Genomic DNA, 22,901 nt, shown 5'->3' with positions numbered 1-22,901 from the left:
TCCCGTGGTGAAACACTTGCTGCTGGGGTCCTCTTTGGTAGGTGCACTTAAGAAAGGAAATGGACTAAATGGAAAATAAAGATGAAAAATGGTTATTGTGTCAACTGAGCTCCTGTCACCCAATGGGCTTCCAGAGCATCCACTCCCAAAAAGCCAAGAAACACACGTTTGCTTTGTCCCTCGTTCAGGTGAGAGCCAGAGGTGCTGCTGAGGTGTGTGTGTGTGTGTGTGTGTGTGTGTGTGTGTGTGTGTGTGCGTGCGGTTGAGGGGAGTGGGTGGGTGTGGTTTCTGCAGCTCCTGCTCTCGAAGGAGTTTGTGACAGAAATGCCTGCACTCACTAGATATATTGCTCCAACATGCATTTTGAGATACTGCGAGTGAAGACGGGACACAAGGTAACACACCTTAAAATAAGCTTGAATCATCTCAAAGTCCATAGGGTCCCAAATGGGATACTTTCTTGAGTGAATGCTGCAAATTGCTGTATTAAATGTTCTTTCTGCCCAGCAGGCTGAGAAGTAGACTTTAAAACCACACCTAAGACAGGCCTTCTCAGAAAGTCTTCAGAAATAATAATGATAATAAAATCCCACAAACCTGCTGAAGAAACTATCACATCCATGTGAATCCTACAAAAAGTGCTGCATCTCAGTGAGAGGAAAACATTGCAAACTCTGGGAAACTCCATCGGACATCTGATGTGCAAGCTTTTTACCCTCAAAGACAAGAACTTAGAGTCACGTTCCACCTCCTCAGCAAACACGCTGAAGTGAAGCTTATCACAGCACAAGGAAATAGCCAAGGCTTGCCTAAATTTAGGGACATTTCTTTCCTTTGGATTGCACTGATGTTGCCTGGATCAGCACTGAACTCTGGAAACCCTCACGGAAGAGTGACACTCTTTATTCATTTTCATTTATTTTCCAATTTTGGTTAAATTGCGTTGATCTTTTTTGGGGGCCTGTTTATGTTTTGTGACTAGAAATGCTTAATTCAACGCCCATAATTACATACTTATTACAACTTAATGAAAGCCCAAATGAAAAGATCATGAGCTGGAAACACATTTGTCCCCTAAAATAAACTTTTAAAATGGGATGATTTACTACATTATCACTTTGATTTATAAATAGAGACTTATAAAATATTTTCTCTCAGAACAAAGAGAAGCTGAAATGGAGAAATCACCATGCTAAATCTTTTTCCTGTGAAAGGAACTTGCGAGAAGCTTCGGGAGCATTAAGGATTATAGGAAAGCTGGTGTGTGTGTGTGTGTGTGTGTGTGTGTGTGTGTGCGCGCGTGCGCACGTGCACGCACATGCCAAGTGGGCAACAGAGAGCCTTGGGAAGTCATCTCTGGCCTCCAAAAGAAGAAAATATATCAGCCACAAAAATAGGGAGGGTTGGCTGGACATGGTGGCCCATGCCTGTAATCCTAGCACTTTGGGAGGCCAAGGTGGGCAGATCACCTAAGGTCAGGAGTTCGAGACCAGCCTGACCAATATGGTGAAACCCCATCTCTACCAAAAATACAAAAAATTAGCCAGGCATGGTGGCAGGCACCTGTAGTCCTAGCTACTCAGCAGGCTGAGACATGAGAATTGCTTGAACCTGGGAAGTGGAGGTTGCAGTGAGCCAAGATCGTGCCACCGCACACCAGCCTGGGCAACAGAGCAAGACTCTGCTTCAAAAAAAAAAAAAAAAAAAAAAAAAAGGAGGGTTGGAAAGAGAATGCAAATGCAAGATGAAATGAAGGAAATGGACTCATTACTTTTTCTACTACTACCCTATTCTTTAACTAGAAACAAGTACATTTTCCAAAGGACAATCAGAGTTTCAACGCAAATTTCTTTCTCTCTCTCCCTCTCCCTTTCAATAATTACCTATTTCGAGCTTCTGTTTCTCACTGCTTATGTAAGATCTTAGTTTTATTTCCAAGTCTTTTTCCTTTTTTTCCCTCTATGCCAACAAACATATAATTAGGATTTTCAGGAGTGCTTCAACCATGCTAGGCAGTAGAAATACAAACATGCATATGATCACAGTCTCTGTTGTCAAGAAATGTACAGTCTAGGCCATTGTTGTCCCATAGAACCTTCTGCGGTGATGGAAGTGTTCTAGGTCTGCCCTGTCCAGTACAATAGCCACCAACCATATATGACCGCTGAGCACTTGAAGTGTGGCCCATGTGACCGAGAACCTGATCTTTACATCTTGATTTCAGTTAATATACTTTAAAATTGCAATAACCCCATGTGACTAGTGGTTACTGTACTGGACAATTCAGGCCTAGACCAAGAGAAAGAGAATCTTCTTCAGAGACAAATGACAACCTCAATTAGCACATGCCAATTTCTACAGGATGGCGACAGGCAAGGGTAGTCAGAGATGGGAGGAAGAACAAGAATGTGGAAGAATCAGGTGGATGAGGACAGTTTCTTAGGGAGGGTTGATGTAATCCAGAATCTCTTGACAAACTACAGCATGTAAGAGAGGAGAAAGCAGAGGAAACGACATTCCAAACCATGGATTTATTTCATCGAAAACACTGAGGGGGAAATGCACAGAGCCCCTGAATGAAGCCCAGCAGTTACCACAGAGCAGATGGTTCTTGCAGAAGGTCAAGGACAACTCCAAGGTGCTATGCCTGTGGGATGATGTCAGGAGCAGGGAATTGCAGAATAGGAGCAGGCTTAGGGTGGATGGAGAATGAAGAATGGGTAGGAATCCACGAGTTGGTTTAAGGATGCTGAGTTTGGAGGGCCGCGAGGGTCTTCTACTTAAGGTAGCTTATGGTAAGGTACAGGGTGGACCTCAAACTCAGGAAAGGGCAGGGCCAGAGGGGCTTATGAGGGTGGAAACGTAATCGAGGTGGGAGCACATGTCCCATCTGAAGGGGGCAGCAGACCCTGGATCCACTGGAGCATCACACCTCACGTCACCGATGGTGCATGTGTGGAAAGTGGACCTGATGTCTCCAGGATTTCTGATTTCTAGAAAAACTGGAAATTGGCATTTTTAAAACAGAAATATGAAATCTAAATATTTTGATATGGCAACTAATTCTAAAAGCTGTAAAACACCGTGGGCAAAACCAAAGAGCAGGCATGTGGACTGACTGGTCCAGGGGTCACCGGTTTGTGACATGTGACCCAGGAGATGGGGGAGATTTCACAGAGAAAGCTGAAAGGGATGAGAACAGAGATGGGGGAAGGGATGGGTTCAAGGAGGAATGCAGGACGCCTGCAGCAAAGGGTTGGAGAAGGGAGTCACGGCCATTTGACTCTGCAGCAGGGACAGCCTCTGTGGTCTTGGACAAAGCCACCTCCCTTCCCTTCCCCTCCTTCCCTCGTCTTTCCCTCTCCCTTCTAGCATCAAAGCAGGGGCTAGAGGCAGAGTCTGGAATCACCAGGGCCTAAAGAATAAGTGGCTGTTGAGGAAACAGGTATCAGGTTGAGTGAATACAAACAGTTCCAAGCGCTTTAGCCTTTCAGAGCACGTGTTTCCTGGGGTCACATAATATCCCATTTCCCTTTATAGATTTTCCCCACCAAAACACGGTAAACCCCTGATTTCTGCCTTTACAGTATAAAAAGCCACTGACTGGAGCCCCACATCATCCCTTGCACGAAAGCCACATTCTGTTCTCATGAAAAAGAAAGTGTATTCTTTTCAGCTCACCTCTCGGTCCAGCAGTGCAGGTGACACAACAGTGACAATGTCTCCTTTCTCAGGATCGATGTAGAACATGTTGGGAGATGGCTTGTCAGGCGTCTGCTGACGGATATTATACCGCAGCAGGGCATTATCAGTGGCTGGGTCATCTGCATCAAAGGCTGTCATCCGCATCACCGTGGTCCCTATCCGAGCAGGACAGAAAGGCAGGGAATGGTTATCAATGCGTCAGCAACGGTCAGAGCCCCTTCCCCACCTGGGCAACAGCAATGCAGCAGTGTGCCAATCACTCTCCAGATTAAAAAAGAAAGGTATTTCCTAAGCTTTGCTATGTTTCAGCTGTTCTTCCTCCTTTCCTTCCCTGCTCCATCCCATGGAAAGACCTGAAATAAAGAAAATCTTTGCTGTTCAACAGACTGACCACTTAATTTTTCCCTCTGTTGATACACTGTTTATTTTCAGGGGCTTTCATGCCACTGTGGATGTGGCTTTGTGACAGGGACATTCTTTTTTTTTTTTCTTTTTCTGAGACAGTCTCACTCTGTCACCCAAGCCGGAGTGCAGTGGTGTGATCTCGGCTCACTGCAACCTCCGCCTTCCAGGTTCAAGTGATTCTCCTGCCTCAGCCTCCTGAGTAGCTGAGATTACAGTTGTGTACTAATATGTCCAGCTATTTTTTGTATTTTTAGTAGAAATGGGGTTTTAGCATTTTAGCCCGGTTTGTCTTGAACTCCTGACCTCAGGTGATCCACCTGCCTCAGCCTCCCAGAGTGCTGGAATTACAGGCATGAGCCATCACACCTAGCCATGGCCTTCATTTTTAAAGCTCTTATTGAATGCCAACTCTATGTGCCTGGGCTGGGTGTTGGGGAAACAAGAGTACAAAGAGGCATGCTCCCAGGTGTGCAGGAACTCAGAAATTCGTAGAAGAGATAAACATATAACAAGACACAAGACCTATCAGGCACATTGAAAGAGGGTGTTATGAATACAGAGGCAAACAACCTCATCAAGCCTGGGGTTTGCATAAAGGTGTCTGATGCAGACACCGAAGAAGAGAGTAGGCAGGAACAAGAAGAAGGGACCTCAAAGCAAAAAGACATTCCAGTTAAAGGGAATGAGAGCAAACCTAATGTGTACCTACTATGTAGCAGCCGTGTTATTTTAGGGACTTCCAATATAAAATGAGGGTAACACGGTTGGGTTCACTCACAAACAAGCAAGAGTCACACAAACAGGACCTGATTCTATAATAAGCATGTGGAGTGTTAGGTTATGTCAACGATTGATAAGGATATCAGATAATGGGTCTTCCTCACATGCAGCTGATATAAAGGGAAACTGGTATATCTGCTGTCAAGGACCATCGGGCAGCAAAGAGTAAACACAATGCCTTCACCTCCTTGGCATCTACTTTCAGAAACAACTGCATGTGTCCAAAAGGGATCTGTGCAAACAAATTTCTAGCTGAATTATCTGTCAAGGTGAAAAATTTGGAAACAGCCTAGCTGTTCATCAACAGGGGAATTGTTAAAATGATAGTATTCTCACACTGAGATATTTTACAGCAGCTAAAAAGATTGTAGATCTAATGGGTTCTAATGTGGGAAACTCTTCAAGATATATTATTTAGTAAAAATGTCAGGTTGAAGAATGTTCAGGGTTCAGCACCAGAACAGAACATTCTTGATTCATGCAGCCCCTTGCCTTTGAATGGCAGCAGGAACAACATGGTTCTGTTTCCCATTGACCTCGTCATGGAATCATTATTCTCAAACAGCGGTCCAGGCAGCCACTTGAAGTATATGGAAACTGATGTGAAATGTGGCACATTTTAACTTTCCTTACCCACAGGATGATAGTGATACCATTTTTGTGAACTTGCTTACACACAGAACATGCCACAATACTGTATTCACATGTTTTACTGGTACAGTTTATAAGTGCATAGAACAAGGTCTATAAGGAGAACTTCTTTCTGGTGATGGTGGTTAAATGTGGAGAAGAAGACAGGGGACTGGGATTTGGCATGGTCATCGGGAAAGATGTTGGCCTCATCTATAACATTTTGTTTACTTTTATAAGGTGAATGTATTGCTTTGGCAATTAAAATTTAATTTACAAAGAGTATAATTATAAGTACCCATAAAAACATGCCTGCTGGTTTCGATGATTGACAATAGCAATTGTATTGCTATCATATTTGGCTTAGGGCATCCTGCCTAACCATAACTTTTTATCCCAATATACTCTTCTACAAATGTAAGTCCCCATCTTCTGATTTTGAATCTGTCTGGACTCAAAGTATGACCTAACCGGAAGAGATCAAAGCAGCTGATGTATGTTCATCAAAGAAGCAGGAATACCCATACAAAGAAAACAGTTGAGGCCTAAAGGAAAGATAGAATTCATCTGGTTTTACCACCATCCAGTATTGCTTTCCCTTCCATAACAATGCTTCTCTAAACATCAAAGCCAGTTTTTTTTTCCCTCACCACTGGAATTAGATTATCAGCCATTAGGCCTGATTGATCAGATAAACAAGGAAGATCTGGCCACCCTCAACGTTCCATTGATTTGTTAAGCAGTCTCGGTTAATTTCACCAACGGTGCCATCTAGCCACATGCTTCAAGGTGCACTTCCTATCCACCTTGTTTCTTTGCCCTGAGAAATGGTCTCAGGGCAAGCTTCAAGGTTCAGTGCCCTAAAAGAACATTCTTGACCTAGGCAGCCCCCTGGCCTCTGGAAGACAGCAGGAACAACATGGCTCTGTCTCCCATTGACCGTGCTGCGGAATCAGTGATATCAAACAGTGGTCTAGGCAGTCACTCGCAGTCTACGGAAACTGACGTGAAATGTGACACATATTAACCTTCCTGATCTAGGCAAACTTGAGAATATCCCCATCAGAAATCAGAGGCAGATTTCAGGCCTGCGATCTTACGCAGGGATTTGCTGTAGGGAGCTCCGTGTGGCCAAAGACATAGAAAGAAGCCTTAACCCCATCAATTCCACACCAGTCTCCAGTTAAGTACACTTGACCCAGGGCCTTGCACCTAGTTAATGTCTAATGAATGCTTGATTGATTGGATTTGTGCCCTATTTAATCTGCCTTTAATTGAAGTCATAGAGGGTATAAAAATGAAGTCATCATGGCTTGCAACTGACATATGCATTAAAATGATTAGAGGAAGAAAAAAAGAAGACCTCTCAGGTTGATGCGTCTTTAGTTTTCACCAGGAAATTCACTGAGGATATCTTTTTGTTTACAGATTTGATAACACGATATAACACAAAGTTATCCTGGAATAGTCCCAAGCATACACAGAAAATGCTTTTTATTTTAATGCATGGTTACGGAACAACTGAACTCGGTCTTCAGGCCTGTGTTTGTCTTAACCCAGACACGAATGCATCACTGGATTTACTCTGGAGGAAATCGCACCTCTGTGGGAACCGCATTGTGCCTAAGTCATGTAAATAGGTTTGCGGCATTGAAGACAACAACTCTGAGGTGACATATCTGGGTTCAAGTCTTTAGAAGCTGTGTGCCCATGGCCATAGTATTCATCTCTCTGAGCCTCAGTTTCCCCATTTTCAACATTCCTCTTTGCTTGTTGTGAGGATTTCATGGGATGACCTATTTGTACAGTGCGTAGTACATTAGTGTTCAGAGAAGATGCCCTGTAGTATCAAACTCTGTCCTGGGTTCTGAGCCAATTATGGCAGTACAGGCAAAGGCCTAAAATACAGGAGACTAGGATTAAGTTTTGCAAAGAATGTGGGACAAAGGGTGACAGGACAGCCCTCTCTCTCACAAGGTCCCTTCTCCTGTCCACCCTGTCCATGGTCTTAGCGTGCAGATCTGGGTTTCTTTTGCGGCTATCACAACAACCCTCAACACACACACATGTGCATACATACTTTCTTTTTTTTTTTTTGAAACAGAGTCTTACTCTGTCGCCCAGGCTGGAGTGCAGTGGCCGGATCTCAGCTCATTACAAGTTCTGCCTCCCGGGTTCCCGCTATTCTCCTGCCTCAGCCTCCCGAGTAGCTGGGACTCGTCACCACCCCTGGCTAGTTTTTGTATTTTTTTTTTAGTAGAGACGGGGTTTCACCGTGTTAGCCAGGATGGTCTCGATCTCCTGACCTCATGACCCGCCCATCTCGGCCTCCCAAAGTGCTGGGATTACAGGCTTGAGCCACCGCGCCTGGCCGCATACACACTTTCTGTAGTCCACAGCGTGTCTCCACGTGGTCCTCTAGTCTGCCTCCAAGACCAGGCTTTACTCTGAACCTCAGCCTATCTGCTGAGTGCAATGCTTGGCCCTCGCCAGTACCACCCCTGGAGGCTGGATCATGGTTTCCTTCCTTCTGTGTTCTGCAAAGGCTGGATAAACTCCCTAAACCAGCATTCCCTAAATGGGTTCCGAGGAACTCTGGCTTCATAGATTCAGTAGAGAAACAGATTTGGGAAATATGTGACAAACACCACGAAGCAGAGTTTCCCTGGAGGACTTTTCAGTGCCTTTATTAAGCACGCTTACAGCGTCAGTCTCCAAGAGAGGGTGGACTTCGCCGCACTCGCCAAACTTTGCTGTTGATGGAACCTCTTTATCTCAGAACTGTCTATCTTTTTGTGATGGGCCACATGGTCCTAGATGTGAGCTCTTGGAGGGTATAGACTGTTTTGTTCATTTTGTAAGCCCAGTATCTGACACGTAGTACGTCTTCATCACTGTTCTTTGAGTTGAATTGCCTTCTTGCCATTCACCGTAGTGTTGCCTCATTCCACACTGACCAGAGCCACCAGTACCTTGTCTTCAAAGAAGAACGAACAACTGAGCAACGCGCCTGGAGATTTTTCACAACCGCCTCTGAGCTTCCTGTTCAATGTGCCTTGGAGGTCCTTGCTGGAACAGGATTCTGGGTCACACACCAATGCTATGCCCAAGGCTGACATGCAGCAGGTGGGCATCAGTGCACCTGCTCCAACTATCTGTGGGTGATGCCTGTACCTCTCCTCTTATGCAGTCCCACACACTGGAGTCCATGTCCACCACTTTGTTTTCACCAGCCCAGGCAGCTTCCCATCCGGGCTTGTCTTGTGTTTCCAGACAGCAGAGAAAGGATAATTATATGATAGACACGCACTGGGGCTTCCACACAGTACATTTCTGACTTTTCCCCTGTCACAATATTCTCCTGAGTGTCAAAATAAATTATAATCACCCTGTCACTCCCTGAGCCAAATGAACTAGCAGCGGCTCCTCCAAAGTGGGGAAAAAACATCCCAGGTTGCTGGTTGAAAGTCTCAAGTCGGGCCGTCATTTTCTTTTGTCGAAGAACAAGGCCGCCAGCCTGACAGGCTGATTAGCAAGCATGATCGCTTCCTTGTGGCCAGGTAGCCCCTTCCTCTTGACTGTGGCTCTCTGATTAAAGCAAGTGCCGCCTGGTTTCTTGACCTTGAAAGCCAGCTTTGAAGTTTTGCTTTCCTGTGACTTCAAGCACAGCCAAGCCCTTGAGAAAGGAGAGTGCAGATCTGACAGTGACGGAGGGTTTTCGGCCGGCCGCAAGGATGGGGACGCTCCAAAAGACAGTGACAAAATTATTCTGTTCTTAACATTTCTTTGACTCCATCCCTAAACATTTCCTTTGCCTGATCAAAAAGTGTCAGACTCATTTTTAACAAAATGCTATTCCTATAAGTGAATCATGTATTGAAACATAGATGTTCAGATCTATATTCAGCACTGAATTTCTGATAGCACAGTTAGGGCAACTGTGTGCTTTCTAGGGAGAAGTGTGATGTTAAAGCAAACTTGAGCAGAGATGGCAGATGTCACCAGGTGAACCTCTTTGATGTGACGAAATGGCACATCACTGTCAAGCATCAAACTCACTAGAGGAGGTAGTGAGTTCTAATTCCACCCAAACAATGGTTTCTGTGACCAAATGATCTAACAGTTGAGCTTTCAAAAGAGAATGTGGTCATGGATCCTGCACTGCACCACGTTACTTGTGTGTCTGCCCCTGTATCAGAAGATAAGCCTTAGACCAGCAGCAGCTGAGGGTGCTTAGCCAGATGAGACAGATGTAGCAGCTGCTATTTTAAATTCTAACATTTTGGGGTATATCTAGTTGGAATGATTCTCATTGGAAACTAAATTTCCATTGAAGATCCTTCAGTTTGAAGGTTTTGGGCCTCCTGATTCCAAATGAGAACCAGATAGTTCTCCCAGGACTGAGGGGATTCCAGGACAGTCCTGGACAAACCAGAATGAGATGGTCACCCTGCAGGCCAAGTTTTGCTTTCAGATGTAGACATGTCTCTTGGTCATGCACAGCAGACTGCCGATGTGAGAACTGTTGCAAATGTGACTTTAGTGCCTGGGACACAGCCCATGACCATTCACTCAACTGACCGCCCCAAACCCACCAATCTAAAATTGTTTCCTGACCAAGCAGATGGACATAAGCCAGTTCTCTCCTAACAGTCCTCAACAGCAAAGAGAGAGACCTCAGTGTGCAAAACCAGAGCAGAACCAAGCCAGTGGCCCGGCTAAGGACTTGGGCTGTCTAGTTTTAAGCCCGGGCCTCACCCGCTGGGCTTCTCTGGGCAGTTAAATGCCAACTTTTTTTGTTGTTGAGACAGGGTCACCCTCTGTCACCCAGGTTGGAGCGCAGTGGTGTGATCACAGCTCACTGTAGCCTTGACCTCCCAGGCTCAAGCGATCCCCCTACCTTAGCCTCCCAAGTAGCTGGGACTATAGGTGCGTACCACTATGCCTAGCTAATTTTCATAGAGATGGGGATGGGGTTTTGCCATGTTGCCTGGGCTGGTCTTGAACTCCTGAAGCCAAGCAATCTGCCCACCTTGGCCTCCTAAAGTACTGGGATTACAGATGTGAGCTATCACGCCCCAGCTCAACTTTTCATTGACAAAACAGCTCCTCTCTCATGGGTTGTTGGAGGCACTGAGTGGATCAATGCTCTCTCAACCTCTTGTATTTCCATTAACACCTTCCCCCAAGAACATTTTTAGATATTTTTTTCTACTTGATACCCTCTCACTCCATCACAAAATGTTAATTCTATAGATATACTGTATATCTATTTATGTGCTATGGCCCTTGCAGGGCACAAACCATTGTAATAGCTAATACATCTAATATGTTAAACCCATCTCTCCTGATGACCAATTTTCTCTCACTTAGAAGTAATATTGCCCCCTTTGAGAATGCACAAATTAATCTATATGAAGTCCAATACCTGGATGATGGTAAGTAATGGATAAATGTAAGTTTTATTGTTATTTTAATTGACTCTCACAATTTAGAACTCCGTTCTGTGAAGATCTACTGCTGAGTGCAATGATGATGAGGGAAATTCTTGTGGGACCCAACCACTTAGGGTTTAAGACATACTACTTCTAGGACTCACTCTCAGGATCTATAGAAGCAGAAGTTACTTAAAATCTCATGAGGAAACAACTCCTCTCTTCCCTTAGACAAGCCTAGACACTTCTGTTGAATGCACACACGCACGCATCCCCTTCGTCTGGTCATGTCAACATTCTTGAGTAGACAGCAATTGATAGGGAAAGTGTCGAATGACTAGTTGATGAAAGATAACCAACCAGCCTGATAGGGATCCAGAGGAAGCCCACGTTGGGCAGGGCATGCGTTCCTGGAAAGCCACCCATGTGATGAATCATAAATAATGTCTCATTTTCCCCCTGGCCTACATTTGCGTTTCAGACTGACTTTATTTTCATTTGAGGGGATGTCCAATTGGAAGCCACTCCTCATCAACCAGTTTTTTTTTTTTTTTTTTTTCCTTTTTTTTGCTCATCTTCAAAACACTCTACTGGCCAGCCAGGTGGGAGGAGGGGGTTGGCTCTCAGCTCTGGGTGTGACGACTGTTAAAGAAATCCCTGCCCCTATACTCTGGGGGTAGGAGGATGGAACTGCAGAGTGGCAGAGAAAAGAGGTGATTCCAGTCCGATTTTGGGGAGAAGACGGAAGCAGGCTTAGGCCTAAGGCAAGGTCTGGGAGATTTGGCTTTGCAACTCCTGCTCCTTTTGGGAGCCCATCCCTCAGTTGCCCAATTATCCAGGGGTTGTCATTCACCAGCACAAGGACCCCTCCCACATTTTCATACAGTGGCTCAGCTGTGCATCTGATCCAGAAAGTGCTTGGTAATGTGAGTTTTGATGAAGATGCTTATGACCTTTGGTCGGTCCTCTGATAGGAGCCCAGTCCCACTGGCCTCAAAGGTGGGAATCTCTGTGGTCAGAGTGGGAGCTGGGCCAGGAGTGAGAAGCTCACCTACTCACCCAGTGCCCATACAAGTAGCTTCACTTGAGTAAAGTGCTTTCAAGACAATTGGGAGGGGGGGATGGTGGCAAACTGGAGCGTGTGCCTCCTGCCTAAGGCAGCAGCTGCCTTTTAGCTCAAAGGAATTACTGCACGACTAAAATAGGAGCCTGGACTAGCCAGTCCTTTTGATTTTTTTAAGAAAAGGTGGGAATTCGAATTTTTGTATAAACTGTCAAAATGTTTACAGGTTAGACACTCGTTCAAATTTAAAAAATAAAAGATCATTGAGTGGGACTAGGAAGGCCAAAGAAAAGAGGTTACGGCGGCTTGGGTCTGAGGCCCACCAGTTTTTGATCTTGGCTACTGGTAGAGCCATTCCTTCCCCCAAAGGCATGAATTAAATGTTGTTGATGAGTCCTCCAGTGATAGATTACAACTTTAAAAAGTGGTACATCCATTGGAAACATCTTGCCCTTCTTCCTCCCACCTCCCTGTTTGGAACAGGAAATTTCATCTGTCCAAGAATGATCTGGCTCAGAGAGCTCTCACCCTATGGACAACAGCACTGAATAAATGGGCATGAGATATATATATATATATACTCCTGATGCAGGTTTGAGTCGAGGAAGTGCCATCCCATAGGAACACAACTCTGCTCTTAAAAATGAGAATGCCTTAAATTCTGGGACAGTTGCTGACTTCATTTAAAAGCAGTCCTAAGTGTCTCCGTGCCGCTGAAATTACCACAGGCTTGAATTGAAATGCAATAGGCTTCGCTTCTCCTCTCCACTTTACTTTGTCTCCCTGGAGCTAGTTGGTTTTTTAAGTATAAATTGACAGTCAAATATGTAATAAGTTATGACAAGTTGAGCAATGACTGTCTCCATCTGTTTTCAAAGGTTGTTTATTTTTATACTGATAAAGAGATAATGGCAACAGGACCATCTTGTGATTATTTCAGGTTTTCATTCACTGCAGTTTAACCTCCAGTGTCTGCCCTTCTTTCTGGTGAGCTATTGTTTAACGAAGCTGAAGAACTGTTTATGACATACTAGGTAACACATGGCCAAAACTGGGGTCCCCCCATCATGATTCACTTTACTGTCCTAATTTCTTCATTTTATCCAGACTTCTAAAGTAATATTTTTCTTAAATATTAAAAAATTCTTAAAAATTACCCCTTAAAAATTCCACTTTATCTTTTTATTTATCATTCTTATGAAGTTCTTTTTGAAAGACATAGGATACTCTATGCTGAATTAAATGATCTTGCCTAAAAGCACTTAAAAAATCAATTTTAAGTGGAAACTTTATCTTTAATATTCCAAACCAATAATAAAAAAATCTTTATATTGAATTAGCCTGGAGTAGTTGTAACTCTCAAATATATTTTCCCATAAACTCCTAAAAACAACAAAAGGACACCGTGTGTGTATTTTTGTTCATTTAACCAATATAAGAGTTTTTTTTGAAACAGAGTCTCGCTTTGTCATTGGAGTGCAGGCTGGAGTGCAGTGGTACGATCTCAGCACACTGCAACCTTTGTCTCCCAGGTTCAAGTGATTCTCATGCCTCAGCCTCCCGAGTAGCTAGGATTACAGGCACTCACCACCACACCTTGCTAATTTTTGTATTTTTAGTAGAGACATGTTTTTTTACCATGTTGGCCAGGCTAGTCTCAAACTCCTGACCTCAAGTGATCTGCCCACCTTGGCCTCTCAAAGTGCTGGGATTATAGGTGTGAGCCACTGCGCCCAGCCAGTTTAAGAGATTTTAAAATGGCAAGTCTAGTCCTCTTTACAGCAGTGGTTTTCAATGAAGGATATTTTAGCCCCTCTAGGGGACATCTGGCAATGCCTGGGGATACTTTCGGTTGTTACAACTGGGGCAGGGGGTGTGATATTGGCATCTAGTGGGTAGAGGTCAAGGATGCTGCTCTATATCTGACAAATACGAAAATGTTCAAAGGCACCAAAATAATGCTTTGCATGTAGTAAGAGTCTAGTAAACATTTGCCAAATGCACAAGTGAATAAATACATGAATAAGTGAATAAATAAAGATGAGTTTTTATGATTTTTATTCTTCTACAGCTTAAGGTAAGATAAAGGTGGAGTAGGAAGCAGGTAAGTAACTGATGCTTGACTGACACTAAATATTAATGAACCCCTAGGTTAATTCTGAACAACGGGCTTATTGTCCCTATCATTTATATCTATTTAAGGGCAAAGGCGCAGCAATGTGCTCTTTAAAAACATAGACCATAGCCCAGGCATGGTGGCTCATGCCTATAATCCCAGCACTTTCAGAGGCCGAGGTGGGTGGATCACCTGAGGTTAGGAGTTCCAGATCAGCCTGGCCAACATGGTGAAACCCTTTCTCTACTAAAAATGCAAAAAAATTAGCTGGACGTGGTGGCACGTCCCTGTAATTCTAGCTACTGGGGAGGCTGAGATGTGAGAATTGCTTGAACCTGCGAGGCGGAGGCTGCCATAAACTAAGATCACATCACTGCACTCCAGCCTGGGCGACAGAGAGAGACCCCGTCTCAAAAACAACAACAAAACAAACAAACAAAAAATAGACTATATTAGGTTAGGCTAGATTGAGATAACAGTCCAACCCTGTCATTTCAATGGCTTAGCACATAACGTTAATTTCTCACTCAAGTTCAGTCCACTTTGCGGGTTCCCTTCAAGGGGCAGACCCTCTCCAAGTGGCGGCTTAGGGATCCAGACCCTTGAGTCTTATAGCCATGCCACCTGGAACATGTGGTTTCCTGATTGCTGCAGGAGGGGCAGAGAGATGCAAACTCACCTGCTGACTGACTGAATGCTTCAGTTAGAAATGACACACAGCACTCTTGCCTGCAGTTCAGCGGCCAGACCTGGTGTCTAAGGCAAGTTCAAGAGCAGGTGGACTTCATGAACGTGTGACCTGTGCAGTTGCACAGAGCCCTTTGCTCAGGTGGCCCCTCTGTTGTGTTTAGTGCTCTGTTGTCACCCTCTAGACATTCTTAATTGTTGTTGAACAAGGGACCCTGAGTTTTCATTTTACAATGGGCTCTGCAAATCACACAGCCAGTCATGGTCAAGAGCCAGGAGTCAGATGGTGGAAGGCCTGGGAAATACAGGGGAGCACCTGGACACTCAGTGTCTCGGCCTCAGTGCCTATACTCAGGTGATCAGGCAACAATGCACATGCCTTCCTTTTCATCATTATGGCCCCAGAACTGCACCTGCTCATTGACCTCTTGGCTCCTCTAGCAGTTGTTTTCCTATTGGGTGAGAAGCAAGATGTACCTGGGCAGAAGTCAAACAGTGACTGCGCTAGGGTTGGACCTTCTCTGGGAGTGCCTTCTCCAGCCATAAGCTCTGGGTTCCCTGTCCTGGGAGACCTGTGCTGGCTTCACAGTTTATTCCTCCTCTGGCTTCACAGTTTATTCCTCCTCTGGCTCCCAGCTCTTGACCTTGCTTTAGACACTAGAGAACTGCTATTTCCTTGACTTCTGCTTTAATTTGCTGTATTCTAAGCTACATCCTCCTTTTTAATGAAATACTTCTGCTAAATTTCCCCCATCCCTTTTTTTTCTGGTGGGACCCACCAGATGTGGTCCATACATGAGAATACGGTTGAGCAAACATAGCCTGGGGCTGTTGTCTTGCAACCCTGGCTGCTCATTGAGGATATTTTAAAATACTCTTGATGACTGAGACTCTCCCCCAGAGATGTTTATTCTACCAGCCTGGTGTGGGGCATTGAGAGTGGAATCCTTGGAATGATAGGAGGTGAACAGATGGAGACTCTGACGCCTTACTGGAGATATGATCTGAGCAACATACACAATCTCACAGAGGCTCAATTTCCTTACCTGTAAAATGGGCCGACACCTATGACTGTGTAAAATATAGGGGGCGCTGATGAGGAGACCTTTTGCACTAATTCCATGGAGGAGGACATACACGTGTGGACGGTGCACCAATGTGCCAGAAATGGTTCTTTTAATAGCCCTGCTAGATCAGTAATCAGTAATCAGATCATCTCTATTTTAAAAGAAAGAGAATCAGGCTCAGGGAAGTCAAATAACCACTCCATCATCACTACTGACAAGTGGCTGAGTATGGACTCAGAGGGACACACACAAGCATCTTCCTGAATGAATATGAAAGTTGGTGCAAGAGTGAAGGGGAGCTAACCTTGATGAGGGTTCATGCCATTGCAGATGACTCAGGGCATTGCAAGCATTTAATCATCCCCAAAACACTGTGAGGCAGGTGTCATTAGCCCATTTTATGGAGAGGAAAGCTGAGGCCCAGGGAGGTGAAACCACTTGCCCATCAGCACAGTTATCTAGCCAGTAAGTGGCTGAGCTGAGACGCAAACCCAGGAAGTGTGGTTTATTCTCCCCACTTCCCTACTCAACTCCACACAGTTCATGTCAGTTAGGTATTTCACATTGCATTTTGCAGGTAGAATAATTTTCCAGAATTCTCCCTACAGAGTGGCTACTGAGCACCTTGCCCTGCGCTACAGCTTGTCTGGGGCATCTTCGAGCTAGGTCCGGAAGCCCAAGGGACATGTAGGACCTATATCCTTGAGTTGTAGTGCAGGACAGATGATTGATGATTCCAGAACCACACCTGTTAGGTGAGTGACCTGGCTGAAGTTCCAGGTATGATCAACAAGGAACTCCACGAGGTTTGCAGGGTGCTGGTGATTACTGCAGTTACAGGATACAAATGAGCCAGGATGTTGAAATACCACACAATCGAGACTCCGTGTTTAACGGGAAGAAAGTGCCAGCAAATTGCTAGTAAAGCTGTAATGTTGCTGATTTTGCAAACATGTGTTCTCCAACTTGATAAGTAAATACATATTGGGTAACATGGTGATGTTGCAAGCTGTTGTTTTATGGCTGGGAAGTCGGCTGCCTGCGATTGATGCGAGCAATGAAAGTATTTATAAAATAACACTAAATTAGAAGGAGTTGCCTTATGAGTCTATGGAAATAGATCTTTTATGAAGAATAAAACTTGATGAAGGATCTCTATCAGGGTCACACAGAACTGAAATTAAACGTGCTGGGATTGAGATCTAAGAGGGGGCCTTCTGGACTGTCTGGGCTCACAGCCTGGGGTAGCTTCTCCCAGGCCATCTGTGTCCCATGGAACTGGAGAGTCATCTCCATTTGCCGGGATTCATTTCTCTCCACTGTGGATGTCACAACTGACAGCCGTAATACCTCTTCCAAGCCATGAGGACACCACTCAAGGGATAACTTCGATCTATGAAACTTAACAATGCACATTTGATTCACCCTCATATCCCCTGAATGAAACAGGGCCAGCCACACAGTAGGTGCTCAATAAATATTTAAGGCGCGAAAGGAGATTTGATCCGGGAGCTTCTGGCACATTCTGTATGAAGACTCTGTTTCATTCGTGGTTTTAAATGGTCTTCCCCATGTGTTCATTTCTACCCTACAATAATACTGCTTTTCCAGATTGGAATGCTCGTCTCTTGGAAACCACCTGGCAGGAGAGAGAGCAAAGGCACCTGCTCCCCACACCCCAAGGGCCAATGGACACGACTCAAGAGAGCTGCACTTGATGCTCCCTCGGATCTGGGTTGTGAGTCCCGCCCCTGAATGGCAGTGCACTGACTCCACTGCCTCTGCTACAAGCCAACTCCTGGGGCCGGCTTCAGGGCTCCAGAGTCATCATGGCTCCTGCTCTCCCCAAGCTGACATCTCCAGCCTCTTATTAGGGGAGAGATCCACTCATCAATTCCCCTTTGCTAAAGAAAGTCTGGGTTGGTTTTCATTGGTTACAACCACAGGGCACCATCTGACATAAATCCCCACTGGCCTCCCATCCAGACTCACAATACTCAGAGGGTTAGGAGCATGCTCACAGGAGACAGAGTCCCCAGTTTCAGTTCTAGCTCTGCCACTGAACAGCTGCTCCTCTCTGGACAACTGTGAGCGTGAGGTTTAATGGTGGTAAGTAATGGTTTTCACCTGATGGGGTTGGTGCATGGATTAAGTGAGTCACTACATGTAACACTCAGCCTAAGACACTGTGATCTCTGAGAATGTTGTTGTTATCAAAAGATGGGGGAGGCATGGCCCAGAAGCACCACTTTTGACAAAGAAGCAGAAGAGAAGTCTTAATGAAAGCTAGGTTAGTGTGAAATGGTTCTTTTTTTTAAAAACAACAATAAAGTAACCCTAGGTTGTCTAAATAGATTTGTACAAGGGAGGCAATCACCATTTTAACTCAATATTAAGCCTCAGCAACATCCCAGGGTCTCTCCCATGCACTCGGTGAGACTCAAGAGATAATTAAAATATGACTCTTCCTTGCAAGTTGTTGAGAGCCTGGCAATGAAGATAGGCATTTAGGCACTGCTTGGGTGAGCATATGGTGTAGTAGTGGTTTAGAGCCCAGGTTCCAAGATCAAATCCTGCTTGCTTCAAATCCTGCCTTCAGTTCACTCACTGAGGAGCCTGGGCACATGGGCAGCCTCTCTGAGCTACAAAAGTCACTTCACAGTTACAAAGGCAGTCATAAAAGTATGGTTAGAAAAATAACAGTCCCAAACATCCCTCTATCCTAATCCCCAACATCTGTGAATATCTTACCATGTTATCTTACAGGGTAAAAGAAACTTAATTGATGTGATTGAAGATCTTGAGATGAGGAGCTTATCCTGGATTATGTGGGTGGGCCCAACAAGGTCCTTGCAAGAGACAGACAGGAGAGTCAGAGAAGGAGATGTGACCAGGGAAGCAGAAGTCAAAGAAAGAGATCTGGAGATGCTATACTGCTGGCTTTGAAGACCAATGAAGGGGCCAGGAACCAAGGAGTGCAGGTGACCCCTAGAAGTTGGAAAAATCAAGAAAGTGAATTCTCCCCTGGAGCCTGGAGCCTCCAGAAGGAACCAGCCTTGCCTACACCTTGACTTTAACCCAATGAGACTGATTTTGGACTTCCGGCCCAAGTGTAAGAAGATAAATTTGCATATTTTAAGCCACAAATATGTGGCAATTCATGCCAGCCACAACAGGAAGCCCGTACTAGTGGTGTCTATCTTGTTGGGTATCTGTGATGGGCAAATGAGAGGCAGAGGACATGCAGCTCTGGGCTAGGCATGTTATCTGCTGAGCCTGTGGTTGTGGTGGTTGCTATTATCATTTGGAGCAGCAGAACAGGTAGAAGAATCAGATTCTCCCTCCTACCAATGAGTAGGGTGGACATATTACACATATGACATATGACATATTACAGGTGGCAACTTTGAGGCAATGCATCATTCTTGAGCACTGTTGGAATGCTGTGCTCTATTCTAAGAGGAATTTAAGCTAAAATGAAGAATTTCAGAAAGGACAAAGCTAAAGGAAAAAACCAAATCAAATTATAAACTTCCACTATGGCCTCTGCGAAGGGATGGCCAGGAAAGCTATCTTTTGATAGCCAAAGGGATGATGCCATGAGCAAGAAGCAGCAGAGATGGGCTGGGTGTGGTGCTCACGCCTGCAATCCCAGTACTTTGGGAGACAGAGGCGGAAGGATTGCTTGAGCTCAGGAGTTCGAGACTAGCCTGGGCAACACGGTGAGACACCTTTTCCTTAAAAAAGCAGCAAACTAAAACAAACCAACAGGAAAACACCAGCAGCAGAGGGTTCTGCAGGAGGGAAGCAGAGGGATGGGTGAATGTCAAATTGAGAGGGTACACACAGGTGTATGTGTGTGCAGGGGCTTTGATTCACTCCAACTAAGGGCTCAGGAGGGCTGCACAGATCTGAAGCGGATATCTTGTACCGTAATAGTTGTCTGTTACACCAAGTATCACCCGGAGACTATGACCAAGTAAAAGAAATTTATGAAAACTGCAGAAACAAAGGTGGTACTCTCTAAGGATCTCTTAAAAGTTTCCCAGCCTATGTTACCTTAGGGGTTTGGATACGCTGCAGCAGCCTCCTCAGTGTGTAATGCACACACTGTATTTTGCACTATCCAAGAATCTCATACATTTCAAATATAAGTTGTGCTTTTATGGGTCAGTCCCATCCTCCGCTGCAGGAAAGAAGAAATCCCGCCTACGTGTTGCAAACGACGCATTTTGTTCAACTCCAGTCTTTATGGGGGCCTATTTTGTGGCAGGCCCTGTGCTAGGGTTGTGGGTACTAGACTGAAAAGTCCACATCTGGACTTTCCACTGGCCACACTTTGCTGGGAGACAGAGACACTTAAACAGAGAATTTTCTTGCAGCATGAAGATGCACTAGACAAAAACCCATGATCGAGGTTGCCCTGAAAGCATCTGGTATCAGGGCAATGTGGCTCACCATGGATGTAAGGTGACTTTTGAATAGTTTTAGTTATTCTCCACTGAGATTTAGGGTGGGGCCAGCCTCAATATGTTTTTCCTGTGTGAATGACTGTGGAAGGCCTGCCAACCCCCCGACCTATTTGATTATTACATAGCGCTGAAGCCTCTAATATATTTTCTTCCTTAGAATAACTTGCCCATTCACTGAGCACAAAGAAGTATTAGGGCCTGAAAAACAGCAACACTGGCCATCTTCAAATTCTCCCTCCTGCTATGAGACTGGACACACTGAAGATTTTTAAGAGCTGAGAATTTCGAGGCTCTATTTGCAAGTCAAGCTGAAAAAACACTGAGTTGAAAAGCCCTTTGCAGCTGCCACTTGAACTGCTATCTTCCACACCCTTGAACTTTCTGCTTCTGCTGAATTCCACCTCCTGGACACACTCCTGGCCCAGCAAAACTAAAAAGTATTGCCATCTAAAAGTCTGACCTCAGCAGAGAAAATACACCAGGGAAAGCCGTAGAGTCCTGTGCACCTGTTTCTGCAGCCTATACAACTCGCTTTAGCAATTGTGGGCAGTCAGAAACCCACGGGCAATGGAAGAAAGGAATCAGCTGGCATCCAAAGGGAGACCAAAGCTTATACTGGGCTAATGCGTGTGGGGCTTAATGCCTAGGTGATGGGTTAATAGGTTCAGCAAACCACCATGGCACACGTTTACCTACGTAAGAAACCTGCACATTTTGCACACGTATCCCAGAACTTAAAATTTTAAAAAGTTTATACAGGACGATGATTTATAGGCAGATCAACTTCATCAGGAACAAAGAAGAGAAGGAGAGACGGTGAAAGGAGACAGAAAGGGAGAGGCAGAGAGACAGCAGTCTGAATGATTTATTATCCAGGAAAGATTTGCCCTGTGCCTCACACAGTGTGGCCGGGTTTGTCTCCTCAGTTCTGTGTTCTGCTGATGCTAATGGCTCACCCTTCACTCACTAAATCCTTTTCCTGGGGATGCTGTAACAAATACCACAAACTGGGTGGCTTAGGTCTTAGATACTTGATCTCTCACAGTTCTGAAGGCCTCAGGTCTGAAGTCAAGGTGTGGGCAGGGCTGTGCTCCCTGGACGCTCTAGGGGAGGTCTGTTCCGTACCATATGCAGCTTCGGCAGCTGTCTACATTCTTTGGCTGGTGGCCACATCTCTCTGCCCTGCCTTCACCTCGCCTGTGCTTCTGTGTGCCTGTGTTCTCTCCTGTCGCCTCTTTCGTCTAAGAACACCTGTGATGGCATTCAGGGCCCACCTGGATAATCCACCGTACTCTCCTCTCCAGACCCTTCAATAAATCACACCTGCAAAGACCCTGCTTCCAAATCAGATCACATGGACAAGGCCCAGGGAATAGGACTCGATCTCATCATGCCAGTGATCTCAAGATCACGGCGCCAAAAGGGCATGGAAGTAAGAGAGAAGAGAGTTTGTGAGATGCTTCCTCAGCTGATACACCTGTGAACTGTGCTGCCAGAGAGAAGAATGGAAGCAGAGGAGAAAAGGAGGCAACTTTGCTTCTAATCTCATCCTACCCCACAGAAACCCTCATTATAGAAAGCCCTGATTCATCCTGTCACATGAACTGTTTATGCTGCCCAGGGTACTGTGCTGAGTACCAGTGTGCACATCTGACCCCAGGAAGACTCCATTATTATCCTTGTGTGGTTAACGGGAGAAGAGAAGTGACCGGCTCAGGGTTACACAGCCGGTGTGGGTGGCACCAGGGTTGGGGACTGAGGACTCAGTGTCTCTGCTTGGGGGCTGTGTTCTGCAGCCAAGAACGACACAGACAGCAGATGGCAGAAGGAACAGGATTGGACCCAAACATGAGAAGCACACAGGTGTCTTGTGCCCAAAGAAAGTTTCAACATATTTCTTGAGAATCAGCCCCGTGGAGAAGGGCTCCTCTGCACAAAGGCGTTGCCAGTTCTGTTCTTGGGGTCAGTTAGAAACAGACACGTTTTCTAGGCTCAATTCACAAACAACTGTAAGGGGCCAGTTCCTAAATCTCAAGATGTCTGCACCCGAGGCATCAATGTTATCTTTTCAGAAACGCAGCAAAGTGGCTGGGGAAGACGAATGTGTGACATCCGCTCACACTTAAGCTCTTTCATGGGCTTGCTGGATTTAGAGGGAAAGAAATCTGTCACAGAGGACACATGCTTTATATTTTTCTATAAAAACATGGACAAGGCAAGTCTTTTCTTCATTTCTTTCCAATCTTTAAAGAAAGAAAAATGTGCACGGTGTATTTGTTTTCTCTTGGAACCACAAAACGTTTGAGCAGAGAGAGGCGTTTGAGTTCACTGAGCGCCGGGGCTTGTTAAGAGTGGTTTTCTGGAAGGTCAGCCATTACGGCTTATATGGCTTTCTTGTATCGAGAAGTAAATTCTATGGAAACATTTTAGAACCCTCTACCCCGGCCCTTGGATTGTGGCTGGAGTCCTGGATCCAGCTGGTTCCTGTGGTTTTCAAGGAAAATAGACAAAGCAGAGACTATCAGGAGGAGAGAAGTTAGT

General features: G+C 45.2%; 1 protein-coding gene across 3 annotated transcripts in view; it reads right to left on the bottom strand.

Moving 5' to 3' along the window:
• CDH13 (cadherin 13) overlaps positions 1-22,901 on the bottom strand; it is a 1,192,767-nt gene that overhangs the window by 307,418 nt on the left and 862,448 nt on the right. For all 3 annotated transcript variants that reach the window (XM_011942172.1, XM_011942173.1, XM_011942174.1), the window contains one exon: positions 3,682-3,860. In XM_011942172.1, coding sequence (XP_011797562.1) covers positions 3,682-3,860 — 179 coding nt within the window. The remainder of the gene's footprint in view (positions 1-3,681; positions 3,861-22,901) is intronic.

The sequence above is a fragment of the Colobus angolensis genome, unplaced genomic scaffold (assembly GCF_000951035.1).
Source record: "Colobus angolensis palliatus isolate OR3802 unplaced genomic scaffold, Cang.pa_1.0 Scaffold207, whole genome shotgun sequence".
Lineage (NCBI taxonomy): Eukaryota > Metazoa > Chordata > Mammalia > Primates > Cercopithecidae > Colobus > Colobus angolensis.
The sequence above is the reverse complement of the archived record's forward strand: the minus strand, read 5'-3'. Positions and strand labels throughout refer to the sequence as shown.